Genomic DNA, 14,659 nt, shown 5'->3' with positions numbered 1-14,659 from the left:
CTAACAGTTGGAAATGTGTATGACTTGTCAGGAATAACAAGTCGGTGAAACCTGAAGAAAAACAAAGACTATAATCTCACTTGGTGCTAAGAGGGTACTGATGGCTTCTAACATCACAGACTCACCCATGCAAAGGGGATTCCTGGTCTTCTGAAGGGATGTACCTGCTAATTCCTAGAACCTCAAAGTTGTACCTGGAATACCAGTTTTTTAAAGACAAAGTTGCAATGTTACCCAAAGTCTACACTAGAGGAAAAAATGCAAGGGTTAATTCAGACCATTTGAAGTAAGCAAAATTTCTTTCTTATCCTTAAAATGTGATTTAGGTAATAACCTTTGAAGAGACTGTTACTTAGGTAAACTCGTTTGGTTACCACCAATAAAATGCAGAGATCTGAATATTATTTAGTACATTTAACTCTCAGAGGTTGTACAGCATCAAGAACCATGTGCCTTGAGATATCTAAAAATCAGCTCTTTGCTCCTTAGACCCAGTTCGTAAAATAAATTTGGTACATTAGGGAAAGAAAGTATATCCCACAAGTAGACATTTGTTCTAGTTCACTTCATTGTCCCAGAGAAGACAATTCTAACCAGCCTTCTCAACATCTCCTTCCTCTCCACTCTGCTCTCCTGTTGCCTCTGCAACAGACAGGTGTTCTCAGAGGCAGTGAAGACCACGATGGAGGAAGAGGGGACAGGGATAGTGGCACTGGGTGCTCAAGGATGGAAGGTAACCATGGGGATCCAGGCCAGTCACCTCAGACATGTCCATCTAACATACACCAGAGTTAACCTCAAGATCAAATGATACAAACATGGTGTTAATAGATGCTTTTGCATGAATGTGATCGTTGAATAAAACAAAGCACACTTGAAAATTTAGCTCAACCTAGATAGTAACAGATGACTTGCAACACCTGTTATGTATTTCCTAATTGGTTCCCCAGCTACAACTATCCTTCTTGCATAAGGATAATAGATAGTATCATCTTCTGAAGATAGGCTTAGTAGCGTGCACCCCTCTGAACCAAACGCATGTCAACCCACTAAGCATCTCTAGATCAGGTTGAGCCAGCTCAGGCTTTCTCAGACAGACTGTCAGCTGGTGGCATCCTAACAACCTGGTCCCAGCACAGACAGGAGTAGAGAGAAGAACGGGGTTCCTCTGGCCTCAGTAAGTCACGAAACCATAATTCTCATTCAGAACAAGACTGTCAAGCTTCTCTGAAACAACACATCTGACAAAACTTCAATCTTTCTGGTATCTAACCAGAGGAAGAAATAGCAACAATCTCTGGGGATAAAGTACTGCTCTTTACAGCGTGTGATCTTTAAAAATTCTTTACACTCTCCCTTGTTCCAGAAAGGATTTAAAGGAAGACACATCAGGCTGGTGACTACAACTCTGCCATACAGTCCTGATGTAGCTCCCTGCCCCAGACCCTGGGCTAGCATGCTGGTGAGTTGGGCCAAGAAACTTCAAACCAGATGGACTGCATTCCACATTTCTCTGGGCTAAGAGCACAGAATACATGGCAGATGGCCTCAGTTAGCCAAGTGCCACACCAAATGCAAGGAAAAGAATCCTTGCCGTCTGCCCCCTAATTTACAAGACAGTCAAGATCTCTAACCAAGTTCAGTTTCTAAACCTGTCCTACCTCACACAGTTGTTTAAATGGGATAACAAGGAAAGGCCTGACACATGCTGAGGATTACAGATTAGATCAATTGGATGAGACATCTCTGTGGTTTTTCTCCGCACCGGCCCCCCCCCACACTTTTTTCTTTTCCTGGAAACTGATGGTGTAATCTAAGACTTCCCAAAATCTGTCTGTAATATGACTAAGTCATTTTGAAAGACAGTTTTTGGGTGAGAAGGAGAAACACAAACAAACACAGGCCCATTGAATTCTCATTGAAATGGCTTCTATTCCTTCAGAGTAGAGGAGGGGGAAAAAAAAAAGAAATGGTTCCTAAAGAATCTCACACAGTGTGCTTGAATATTCTACATTCCCTATGAAAGAATATAAAGGCTAGGCCAATTAAATCTTGGAACATCAATTCTCTGAAAGCTCTAACCATAATGCCACACCCTACTGTGACTCAATTCTTGGGTCACACAGGAAGGTGTGTTCTACATTTCCTATTTCGTGGTTTTCTCCTCTTGAGGTGGAGAGGGAACAAAGAACATCTTTCTTTTCAAATCTTGAGTATCCCTACACACACACACATACATATATCCTCAATACCAAGTGTTTGGTCATTAATAGAAAAGGACAAGCAAACGTATTCAAAGATTATTGAAACCAACCACTGTAATCCCTTAGGTTCTGCCTCTGAATTGTGTTATTTTAGATATTAAAGGAATAACAGCATCTGTCTAAATTAAGTAGAGGTCAGCCTTACTTGACAAAAGCAGTCATCAGGCCGGGTATGGTGGCTCATGCTTGTAATCCCAGCACTTTGGGAAGCCAACGTGGGAGGATCGCTTGAGGCCAGGAGTTCAAGACCAGCCTGGGCAACACAGAAAGGCCCTGTCTCTACAAAAAATTTAAAAAATTAGCCGGGCATGGTGGTGCATGCCTATAGTCCCAGCTACTCAGGAGGCTGAGGCTGGAGGATCACCTGAGCCCAGGAGTTCAAGGCTGCAGTGAGCTAAGATCATGCCTGTGAATAGCCACTAGACTCCAGCCAGGGTGACAGAGTAAGATGCTGTCTCTTAAAAGAAAAAAAGCAGCAGTCATTATCTACCTACATCCTGGTTTAAAAACACATGTTTCAAAAAGGAGACAATTACTTGCCATTATTACCTACTAACATTTAGCTTGAATAAATTTGTCAACTGGTAGCCAATCACCTTGCAAGAGTTAAAGTTTGATATGTGATAGTTATCCTTTCAGTCATACATTCTTGAAAATCTGAGAAAACAGCTGGCTTCTGAGCAAGTCATTTTGAAGAAAGGAAAGTGATCTGGAAAGATCCAGCATGAGTCATGATGGTGAATAAAGTGACAGGAAAAAGCCATGATGCTTTGCCCCCTTTTCTCCTTCAACAAATGTTTACTGTGTACTTTCTGTGGACCTAGCACTCTGTTAAATCCTAGGGATACAGAGATAAGGTATGGCTGCAGCCTTCAAGGAGCTCCCAGCCTGGTGAGAAGACAGGCAGGGAAAGGGGCAGTCCAGTCCAGTGCTAGCTGCTATGACCCAGCTGCACACGGGATGTGGTGGGAGCAGGGATCCTGGCAGGGAAGAGTCAGGAGGACTTCTCAGAAGAGGCAATATCCAAGTCTTGAAGGTATTAGCCAGGAATAAAAGGGGAGGGGGAAGTGCTTACCACAGAGGCACATAATACCTTGAGCCCTACAGAACAATGCACGATTCCCCTGAGGACTGTCCAGAGATGAGGCGGGAGGAGGGGGTAGGGCATGGATCCTAAATGCAGGAAGAGACAAATCAAATCTGCATTTTAGATCTCGTGCTCAGATGGCAATGTGGAAAATGGCCTGGCCTGGAGATGAAGACCACCACAAGGAGCGAAAAATAAAGCCATGGGAGAGAACCACTAGTCTACCTTCTGTCTCTATGGATTTACCTATTCCAGACACTTCATAGAAATAGAATCATATGTGTGGCCTTCTTTATCTTTCTTCTTTCACTTAGTATGTTTTCAAAGTTCATCCATGTTTTAACATAAAATAGTACTTTATTCTTTTAAGGCTGAATAATACTCCCTTATGTGGATAGATCAAGTTTTCCTCACCTATTTGTCAACAGATGTACATTGGGTCATTTCCACTTTTAGCCATTATGAATAATGCATGAAGATTGTATATCAGTTTTTGTGTAGACATGTGTTTTGAATTCTATTAGGTATGTATGTAGGAGTGGAATTGCTCAATCACAGAACTATATGTTTTTTGTTTTTTTTTTAAATTTGAGACAGAGTCTCACTCTGTCACCCAGGCTAGAGTGCAGTGGCATTATCATTGCTCACTGCCAACCTCAAACTCTGCCTCAGCCTCCCAAATACCTGAGATTACAGGCGCACACCACCATGCCCAGCTAATTTTCCTATTTTTTGTAGAGACAGAGTCTCACTCTTGCTCAGGCTGATGTTAAACTCCTGGCCTCAAGCGATCCTCCCATCTCAGCCTTCCAGAGTGCTAGGATTACAGACATGAGCCACTGCCCCCAACCAATTTAACTTTTTGAAGAACTGTCTAACTGTTTTCCAAAGTGGCTGCACAATTTCACGCCAGTAGTGTATGAGAGTTCCAATCTCTCTACGCCCTCACCAACACTTGGTATTGTCTACCTTTTTTATTACAGCCATTCTAGTGGGTGTGAAATGGTATTTCATTGTAGTTTTTATTTGCATTTGCCTAATGACTAATGTGTTTATTGGCCATTTTTGTAACATCTTTGGAGAAATGTCTACTTAAATCTAATACCAAATTTTTAATTGAGTTATCTTTATTGTTCAGTTGTTAGATATTTATGCCTTCAGGACACTAAAACCTTATCAGATATATGATTTGCAAATATTTTCTCCCATTCTATGAGCTGTCTTTTCATTTTATTGATAGTGCTCTTTAAAACACATTTTTCATTTTTTTTCTTCTTTTGAGACAGAGTCTCACTGTGTTGCTCAGACTAGAGTGCTATGGCGTCAATGCAGTTCACAGCAACCTAAAACTCCTGGGCTCAAGCAATCTTCCTGTCTCAGCCTCCCGAGTAGCTGGGACTACAGGTGCACGCCACAACACTCGGCTAATTTTTCTATTTTTAGTAGAGACAGTCTCACTCTTGCTCAGTCTGGTCTCAAACTCCTGAGCTCAAGCCATCCTCCTGCCTCAGCCTCCCAGAGTGCTGGGATTACAGGTGTGAGCCACCATGCCCAGCCCTACATTTTTAATTTTGATGAAGCCCAATTTATGTATTTTCATTTTTGTCACTTATGATTTTGGTGTGATATCTAAGACAACCATTGCCTAACCAAAGGTCACAAACATTCAGTCCTATGGTTTCTTCTAACAGTTTTATAGTTTTAGCGTTACATTTAGGACTTTGGTTCATTTTGAATTCATTTTTATATATGAACTCCTTTGGTCCATTTTGAGTTAATTTTTATGTATTGAACTCCTCATAAGGTAGGAGTGCAAAGTCATTTTTTTAATGTGGATATCCAGTTGTCCCAGCTCCATTTACTGATGATTGCTCTTTCCCTATTGACTTGTGTTGGTCAAATAAAGACAGCCTTGTGAGTGAGGAATTCTAGGGAACCACCAGACTGGTCAAATGACAATTTTCTGGAAATGGACTAGGAAGAAGCTTCAACCCTGTTCTGCCCTCTCCAGTGACTACCAGGCTCTTGGTTTTCACTGTGATTGCAGGCTGCTGTTTTTCAAGGCTATGGTTGACCTGTGAAGAGGTGGTATGAGAATAGGGCAAGTTAAAATGCTACAAAAGCCCCTAGCCGGGCATGGTAGCTCATGTCTGTAATCCTACCACTCTGTGAGACTGAGGCAGGAGGATTGCTTGAGGTCAGGAGTTCGAGACCAGCCTGAACAAGATTGAGACCCCATCTCTACTAAAAATAGAAAGAAATTAGTGGGGAAACTTAAAAAAATAGAAAAAATTAGCTGGGCATGGTGGCGCACACCTGTAGTCCCAGCTACTCAGGAGACTGAGACCGGAGGATCACTTGAGCCCAGGAGTTTGAGGTTGCTGTGAGCTAGGCTGATACCATGGTACTTTAGCCCAGGCAACAGAGTAAGACTCTGTCTCAAAAATATAAATAAAAATAAATAAATAGCCATAAAAAAGGCCAGGTGTGGTGGCCTGCACCTGTAATCCTAGCAACTCGGGCAGCTGAGGTGGGAGAATCGCTTGAGGCCAGGAGTTCAAGACCAGCCTGGGCAATATAGCAAGACCCTGTGTCTAAAAAAATAAAAAATTAGCCAAGCATGGTGGCGCACGGCTATAGTCCCAGCTACTTGGGAAGCTGAGGCAGGAAGATCCCTCGAGCCCCGGAGTTCAAGGCTGCAGGGAGCTATGATCAGGCTACTGCACCCTATCTCTGAATTAAAAAAAAAAAAAAAATTAGCAGTAAAGGTGAAAAGAGCATCTTTAAAACAAAATGCCACAAAGCTTGATGTTCTTGCTGAGGTTCAACTGTTTTTCTTGAATAAATGCTATATGGATTGCTACAATCCTTTGGCTTATTTCCAGAGTTCTAAAAACCCCGATTCTGATATTATAATTTTTGCCAATGTTCCCATTCCTTTTTTGAAAGAGAATTTTTGAAGGTCCTACAACACCATTTTCACTGACATCACTATATAATGTTTTAAAATAACTCAGATTTCCCATAAAAATGCAGATTTCTGGCTTTTCTTGAAAACTTGGAGATAAGAGAGAAGGCCCACTCCTTCCCACGTGGCAACTGCTGGCTAGAGCTCACGAATGTTTTTTGTTCCCTGAACACTGTAGGCACCTTTCTGTCTCAGCATCTTTGCATTACTATCCCCTCTGCCTGAGATTCTCTATTCTTCCAGACATGCACAGGCTCCCTTCCTCAGCTGTCCTTACCTCCCACATAGCACCTTCGCAGTGAGGCCTCCCTGTCTACATCTGTGTGGTGCTATGATATATACACTGGTTTTCGTCCATGGTTCCTGGCTCATAATTCCCATAGCCCTTGTTATAGTCTTGTTAGAATGTTGGATGTGCTAGGTCTCAGGAGCAGATCTCAGGAAATAGAATCTCTCTGACCTTCTGCCTTCCTTTTACCTGTCCCAAGGAGGCTGCAGTGGGAGGATCATTTGAGGTTAGGAGTTCAAAAAAAATAAACCTGAAAATGTTTAAACAAATTTGAGGCATACTATATAGTAATTTACATTTTAAGTTCAATGAGTTTTTAAAAATATATGTACTCTGTAACCACCACCATGCTCAAGATATAGAGCACTGAAATGATTTTTAAATCACAGTAGCATGTTAAGGGAGGTCCATTTACTATTAATACAATCAGATATGCTTAGAAATTGAGAATATCCTTAAGCTACTTAAAACTTTAGGTTGCTATTTTCAGAAGTCACATTAAGGAACATGATGGTTCAAAAATCAAAGCACCAAGAGAGCAGGAAGTTGATGAAATCCAGAGGAACTAAGATTTAATCCTAGATTAAAGGCCAAAGAAACTATAACCTAATGAGTTATATTAACTTAAAAGATATGTCAAGTATAGGGGGGAAAAAGCAAAAAACAAACAAACAAAAAACAAGAATTCATCCAGATCCTGAGAAGAGAAGGCTTTGAGTATTCTAGTCCTCAAGGCAATACATCATTAGAATTTATAAACCAGCTTATAAGTCAGGATCATTAATTTGCAAGCAACAGAAACTTATTCTGGTTAATTTCAGCAGAAAAGCAATTTGTTTAATTTGGGTAACTCTCAGAATCTTTAAGAGAATTTTTTTTTTTTTTTTGAGACAGTCTCGCTCTGTCATCTGGGCTAGAGTGCCGTAGCATCAGCCTAGTTCACAGCAAACTCAAATTCCTGGGCTCAAGTGATCCCCCTGCCTCAGCCTCCCGAGTACCTATGATTACAGGCGCACGCCACCACGTCCAGCTAATTTTTCTATTTTTAGGAGAGACAGGGTCCCACTCTTGCTCGGGCTAGAGAGAATCTTTAAGAATCAAAATCTGGTTTAAAGGTTACATTGCCAGAAATGACAAAAACAAATCATATTGCCGAATGGTTCAGTGAAGATATTACTGTGGCTGCTCCCTCCACTGTTGGGGCAGTGTACTGCCCCATGCATGGCTGACCCCGAACAGAGGCTACTGCTAGAACTACCACCACCACCACTGCCCATCGCAGAATGAATTCTTTGCTGCCTCTTCTTGAATGTCAAATCAAAGTTTGAGATAGGTGCCTCTGTTGGTGGAGACTAGGTCAAGTGCTCACAACCCTAGCTGCAATGAAAATGAGGTGGAATGTGGATGGAGGTTAAGTCTAAAGAGGTAGACGAGGGTCAAATTATGGAAGACCTGTCCTGTCGGTTGGTAAGTGTGGAACACATACCACTAGCAGTTGAAGAACAAAGACCAAAATGTAAAACTATTAAAATGAAAGTGTGTTAGAAAAATATATCTAGCACAAGCCTGAGATTTCATTGTTTATTGTAGGGCAGGCTGTTTTAAGAGTATGAAACTATAAAGCTAATTTAAAGAAAAATACCAGGACCTGGCATGATGGCTCACACCTGTAATCCCAGCACTTTGGAAAGCTGAGGCATGAGGATCACAAGGCCAGGAGGAGTTTGAGATTAGCCCAGGCAACCTAGGAACACCCCATCTCTACAGAAAGTTTTTAAAAATCAGCCAAGCATGGTGGGAAACACCTGTAGTCCCAGCTATTGGGGAGACTGAGGTGGAAGGATTACTTGAGCCCAGGAGTTGGAGGTTGCAATGAGCTATGATTGAGACACTACACTCTAGCCTGGGTGACAAAGTGAGTCTCTGTCTCTAAAAAAATGTAAAATAACCTAGCAGTCTGGGAGGCTAAGGCAGGAAGATCGCTTGAGGTCAGGAGTTCAAGACCAGTCTCAGCAACAGCGAGACCCTGTCTCTACTGAAAATAGAAAAATTAGCCGGGCGTGGTGGTGCACACCTGTAGTCAAGGCTACTTGGGAGGCTGAGGCAGGAGGATCGCTTGAGCCCAGGAGTGTGAGGTTGCAGTGAGCTATGATCACACCACTGCACTGTAGCTGGGGCGACCGAGCAAAACTGTTGTCTCCAAAAAAAAAAAAAAAAAAAAAAAAGTAAAATAAAAATAATTTAAAAAAAAAGAAAAACCTAAAGTAATTTATGCAAGTGGAACATGGATATGAGAGATTAGTCAAGATGGTATATGAATGACATGTCTGAGGAACATGGATGTATTTAAAAGAAAGCCTTGGAAAGACTTTAAGTAAAGGAGAAATACAGTCAGATTAGCACTTAGAAAGACCATTTTGGTGGCAATGCAGAAGGTGAACTGAGCAAGGCAAAACTGAGACAAGAGTTATAACTGGGTGTGAGAAGAGGGCCAGTAGAGCAGTACCATTATGGAGAAGGATTCTAATCATTTAGGAGGTAAAAATCAGCAGAACTATGTGGTCAACAGGTGTAAGGGACAAAAGGGAAGGAGAAGACAACTGTGACAGTCTCTGAATTTGACTTGAGTATCTAGATAATGAGTGATAGTTGAAATAGAGTGATAGTATTTCAGTGGGAAGACAGTGGAGAAGCAGATTTGAGGGAGAAGATATGAACTTTGTTTTGAACATACTGAGCATGAGACACCTGTTAGTAAAATAAGGCTGCTTGGACAGAGTCGGAGGAACAAGCCTGGCATTCTAGAGGAAGGTCAGAGTTGTAAGAGGAAGCGGGTAATGGGTGAGAGTGGTCCCTGGGGGCCTCTGTGAGAAAATGCCAGGGATGGTACACTGGGGACATCAACATTTGTGGGTTGGAAGAAGAGGAGGATCCCACAAGGGAGTCCAGGAAGGACCAGGAATTCTGGGAATGGAAAAAAGAGACCCATGAGAGAGTGGAGTCTTGGCTAACAGAGGAAAATATTTCAGGAATAAAGCGATCAGCTGTGATAAAGAAGTCTAGCAAAATAAAGGCTGACAAATCAATGAGCTTGCTCAAGGGAGTTTCAATGGAATAGAATGGAAGTCAAACAAAAGCATCACTAACATACAACTAAACTTGTGACTCCTAACGTTTTCTACCAGTCGATGAAAGCAAATACAGATGCCTGAACTCATAGATCTCACACCAGAGATCCTCATGTTTAAACAACTACCTCGGGCCCTCTCTATCAGCGGTTCTTACGAAAGCAAACCAAATTCTTGGGTCTCAGCCAGCCTCAACCAAAGAGATTCCTGTTCTACTATCCGACAGGGTACCAAATGGAACAGGAAGAATAAATGGCCTCGGCCTAGTTTAGTGGAACCAGAATAGCTCTCAAATGGCTTCCTGAACTCCAGGACCCCTTGGTCTGCTCACAGTGGCAAGTTCGTTTAGATAGTTGTCCCTGTGGCTGTCACTGCTTCGGTACAGCAGCTGGATCAAATTACCATAATTACAAAGATGGACCCCTCCAAGTGTTAATCTCAGCTTACAGCTATCTTTACCCACAGAACACTCGATCTACTTCTGGAGAGAGAAGGACATACTGCCATGGCTGTCAGCTTTACCCAGATCAGGAGCAGATGCACTGCTTCTGAGCCTTGCCAGAGCAATGCCTCTTCACTTCTCTTAGGGCCTCTTTATCTACTAAAATAATTGAGTACCTGAGAGAACCATTAGTGTCCTTGCTAAGCCCAGAGAGACGAAAAACAACCCCAGTTACCAAATACATTCATTCAAGAAAACAGGAAGTTTAACTGATGCCGTGGCAACGCGGCAGCCTGGGACACCAGAGCAAAGGCAAAGAACAAAGGGATTTGTGGAAGTTACCTTTCCATGGGTCTTCTCTCCCTTGAAATTTGACCCACGTTGCTTATCTGAGAGTGCTGGAAGGACTTAAGTTATTTTGGTACTGTTTAGGAACAGAGCAATTGAAACTTCTCTTGGTACTTTCCCTGCAACATATTCCAGGAGACTAGCCAAAAGCACACGCTGGAAATCTGCTGAGTGCCACAATCTTATTTAATGTGCAGTGAGATTCTATTTCAGACTGCTGGTGACACCGGGCTACCAATCAGCTACATGGTAAGGCCATAATTGTACAACCAAAGATATGTGAAAAAAATGAAAGGGAAGACCAAATAAACTGACGCTTCACCACAACTTTAGGTTGGGAGTTTAAAGAGGAGGCAGCCTAGGGAATAGTATTTCAAGGAGAATGACTTCCCCCAGGTTGGAGTGGAAAAATAATACCAAGAGCTGTGACCAGGAAGGAGGTCTATAAAGCATAAGTAAGAGGAGCTGTTACAAATGTGCCCCTCCCCCCTTCAGCAGCCTCAGCTGAATACTATAAAGGCCTCCTCTGTAAGAAGCTGAGACTGCTTCTTCTCAGGAGTCTCTTCCAGCAGAATCTAGAGACCATATAGCAATTCGAGCAAAGCTTGATGTAGTTCATTAGATGGGCTGCAGAGATTTATCCAGCATTTAAAAATAGTGATTACCAGAGGTTGTTGCCTTCAGTGTAGAATGATTCTTTTAAAAAGGCAGAATGTGTATATGCTATTTTAAAAGACAGTATCCTCATTTATAAGCAGAAATAAAAACCTCCTCCTACTAGGTAAAAGAAGACAATCTTAGTGGTTTCTTTTTCATCTTAGGTGGTGAACTCAGAGTTATTAAAATGGCTAAGAAAGAGGACCTACTGAAGAAGAAGCTGCAATTGTTTAACAGAGAAAAGTTTGAGTATTCAATTCAAGCCACCATATCCATCTTTAGATGGACGTTTATGACGTACACCTCAACTCAAGGTGATTTCAGTGACTTCATTATTCTGGTGGATAACGTTTTCTGGCAGGAGATGACTTCCCTTGGAATACTTGTAATCAGCAGAGGAGATTTCAGAGCAGAGTGGGGAGGGGACTGTAGTTCACCTAGACTCTGTGCTATTAATACTACCTCCAGGATCTCCCTGCTGCTTCACATTTTGCACTCACAGGGCCAGAAGAGATATATGAATAGTCCTCACATGAATGGAGCAAATGGCCTTGAACAGCAGCTAGAAACATTTGGGTTAGATATAAGGAAGAACCTTCCTACCATAAAGGTATTAAAAATTGGTGCCCCATTACTAAAAGAAGCGTTCCCCATTACCATAAAAAAGGTATTTATCTTTGGGTTACATTTAGTTCTGGTTCTAAGAGCTCAGAGTACTATTACTATCCTAAGCAAAAGACTGTAACTCTGCTTCTGATTACCTGGGGTGCTTGTAAAAACCGCATATATCTGGGCCAGGTGCAGTGGGTTAGCCTATAACCCTAGCACTGTGGGAGGTCAAAGTGGGATGATCACTTGAGGCCAGGAATTCAAGACCAGCTGAGCAAGATGGAGACCCCATCTCTACTAAAAACAGAAAAATTACCCAGGCACCATGGCATGTGCCTGTAGTCCCAGCTACTCAGGAGGCTGAGGCAGGAGGATGGCTTGAGCCCAGGAGTTCAACTCGTATCAAAGTGAGTTATGATGGCACCACTGCCCCTCATCCTGGGTGATAGAGTGAGACCCTGTCTCAAAAAAAAAAAAAAGCACATATATGGGTCCCACCTCAGGCCCAATGAACCAGACTCTTCCATAGAGTTTAGGAATCTGTATTTTTAACAAGTCACTCATGTGATTGTCATAATCAGGTAAGTTTGAAAAAGGCAGACCTAAGCTCTGCTTGCAGTAATACAAAGCTATTAATCCTAGAGAGGAATTGAATGATTTTTTAAACTTTTTAAAAATTTTTTGTAGAGACAGGGTCTCGCTATGTTGCCCAGGCTGGTCTTGAACTCCTGGCCTCAAAAATACTCCTACCTTGGCCTCCCAAAGTGCTGGGACTACAGGTGTGAACCACCATGCCTGGCCATAATGAATGATTAGAACAGAGGAAACTGGTGAAATTGATTAAGCATAAGCATCTCACGATTGAGTGAGGAACGCTATAACTTTAGGGGAAAGGTTAACAGTGTAGTTACAGCTGGAGCTAGCATTATTAGCACCACTTTGCATTCACTAGCAGCTTGTTCCAGGCCCTGCCTCATTCCACCTCCTTACCTTCCACACATTACTCTTTATTGCAACAAAACTTTACCTGGGCCAGGTGCAGTGGCTTACGTCTCTAATCCCAATGCTTTGGGAGGCTAAGAAGGGGATGAATCGGTTGAGGCCAGGAGTTCAAGACCAGCCTGGACAACACAACAAGACCCTATATCTACCAAAAATTTTTAAAATTAGCCCAGTGTGGGGTCCCAGCTACTCGGGAGGCTGAGCCAGGAGGATTGCTTGAGCCTGGGAGTTGAAGGTGGCAGTGAGCTGTGATCATGCCACTGCACTCCAGTCTGGGTGGCAGACTGAGATGCTGTCTCTGAAGTTAGTAAATAAATAAATAAAATCCAGGCTGAGTGCAGTGGCTTACACCTGTAATCTCAGTACTTTGGGTGGCTGAGGTGGAAGGATCATTTGAGGCCAACTGAGGCCAACCTGGGTAAGACCCTGTCTCTACAAAAAATTTAAAAAATTAGCTGGGCGTGGTGGCATAAGCCTGTAGTGTTAGCTACTCAGGAGGCTGAGGTGAGAGGATCCCTTGAGCCCAGGGGTTCGAGGTAACAGTGAGCTGTGATTGAGCCACTGCACTCCAGCCTATGCAACAAACCAAAACTGTCTCTAAAATTTAAAAAATATGTAATTAAAAAAATAATAAAATCCTGCCTCTTACCCAAATTGGAGAGCCTTTTCATCAAGCCAGCTTCTCTTATGGCAGCTGGGCCATGTTCCACTCCTTTTCTTTTCTGTCAATCACATAAAGTACACAGTTAGATGTGAGGGAAGATGACTGAAAAAAACCACTTTAGATCACAAAAATACGGCAATCTACTATACTGCGCTTAATTCCCAATAGATTCCTCCAAAAACCTGTGACATCAGTCCTTCCATCTATTACTATCCTTCCACCTCTAAGGTCTGGTCATTTCATCACACACTTGCAGGGAAGGAGGGGAAAACAACTCCATTATTGGAGTCAAATCAACCTGCCAAGCCAAGGGAAGGGCTGAGCCGCGTTATGATCCGGTGGTTGGGCATGTGTGTGGCCGGCTGGAGCCAGAGACCCGGCTTTTCCACCAGTGAACTCTCCCGACTGCAGGTTTCTTTCATTGAAGTGAGAACAAAACAGCCCCTCCCCTCCTCCCGCGGCCGGAGAAGCCAGCGCCGGTTTCCTTCCCAGTTAAAGCTTGTTCTGAGAGAATGGATCCTGAAGCCTTAAATCTTCGGTCGCCCTTTATAGCCTCCTCCCCGTTGATTTTCCATCGGGGATTCTGGCCGGTTTCGCCTCATCCAGCCCCTCCATGGAATCCTCTTCTTCCTTCCCTTCCCTCCATCACCCCAAGCTGGACCCGCCGTTTTCTTGCTCTTTCTGGGGAGGCCGCAGAAACCCGCCCTCCCGCTACCTACAGCCCTCATCCCGCATAGGGTGCCCTCCACCTCTCCCTGCCTCCCTTTCTGTCTCCATCTTCTGTCGGGGGAAAATCCACGTGCTCTCCCGGTGTCCAATCGCGGGAACCCCCTGCTCTTGCCCTCGCCGCTTGTCCCCATCCTCTCCTCGCCTCTCAGTTCCCCGCACCCCACCGCCGCTTTCTCCAGGTTCTGGGGGGCGGCGATCCTGTCCCGCGGTGCCGGGTCCCAGTCCTCACCTGTCCCTGTGAGAACGGGGCTCCTATTACAGCCACGGAGTGGACGGATTTCTTCGGGACGGAATGCACTTGCGTCCGGAGGAGACGCGAGAGGCTGCTCCTTACGGACATGATTGCAGCGCGGGGAACGGCCCAGGCAGAGGCTGCTCCGTGCGTCCTAAAGCCTCGAGGAGCTCCACTGCCCGCAGCTGCGCTCACCTACCGGCGCCAGCCTCACTCCACGCCCCCCCGCCCCGCGCCGCC

At 43.6% G+C, this 14,659-nt stretch overlaps 2 protein-coding genes across 2 annotated transcripts in view; one reads left to right on the top strand and one right to left on the bottom strand.

The window, feature by feature from the left end:
- Positions 1-14,561, bottom strand: part of ARG2 (arginase 2) — a 31,804-nt gene extending 17,243 nt beyond the window's left edge. The window contains exons 1-2 of the mRNA XM_069465063.1: positions 14,417-14,561; positions 13,444-13,516 (exon numbers count right to left, since the gene is read on the bottom strand). Coding sequence (XP_069321164.1) covers positions 13,444-13,516; positions 14,417-14,527 — 184 coding nt within the window. The 5' untranslated portion in view covers positions 14,528-14,561. The remainder of the gene's footprint in view (positions 1-13,443; positions 13,517-14,416) is intronic.
- Positions 1-14,659, top strand: part of TMEM229B (transmembrane protein 229B) — a 206,365-nt gene that overhangs the window by 59,302 nt on the left and 132,404 nt on the right. The gene's annotated exons all lie outside the window — the stretch shown is intronic.

The sequence above is a fragment of the Eulemur rufifrons genome, chromosome 2 (genome assembly GCF_041146395.1).
Source record: "Eulemur rufifrons isolate Redbay chromosome 2, OSU_ERuf_1, whole genome shotgun sequence".
Classification (NCBI taxonomy): domain Eukaryota; kingdom Metazoa; phylum Chordata; class Mammalia; order Primates; family Lemuridae; genus Eulemur; species Eulemur rufifrons.
Note: the sequence above shows the minus strand (reverse complement) of the source record. Positions and strands in the feature narration are given on the sequence as shown.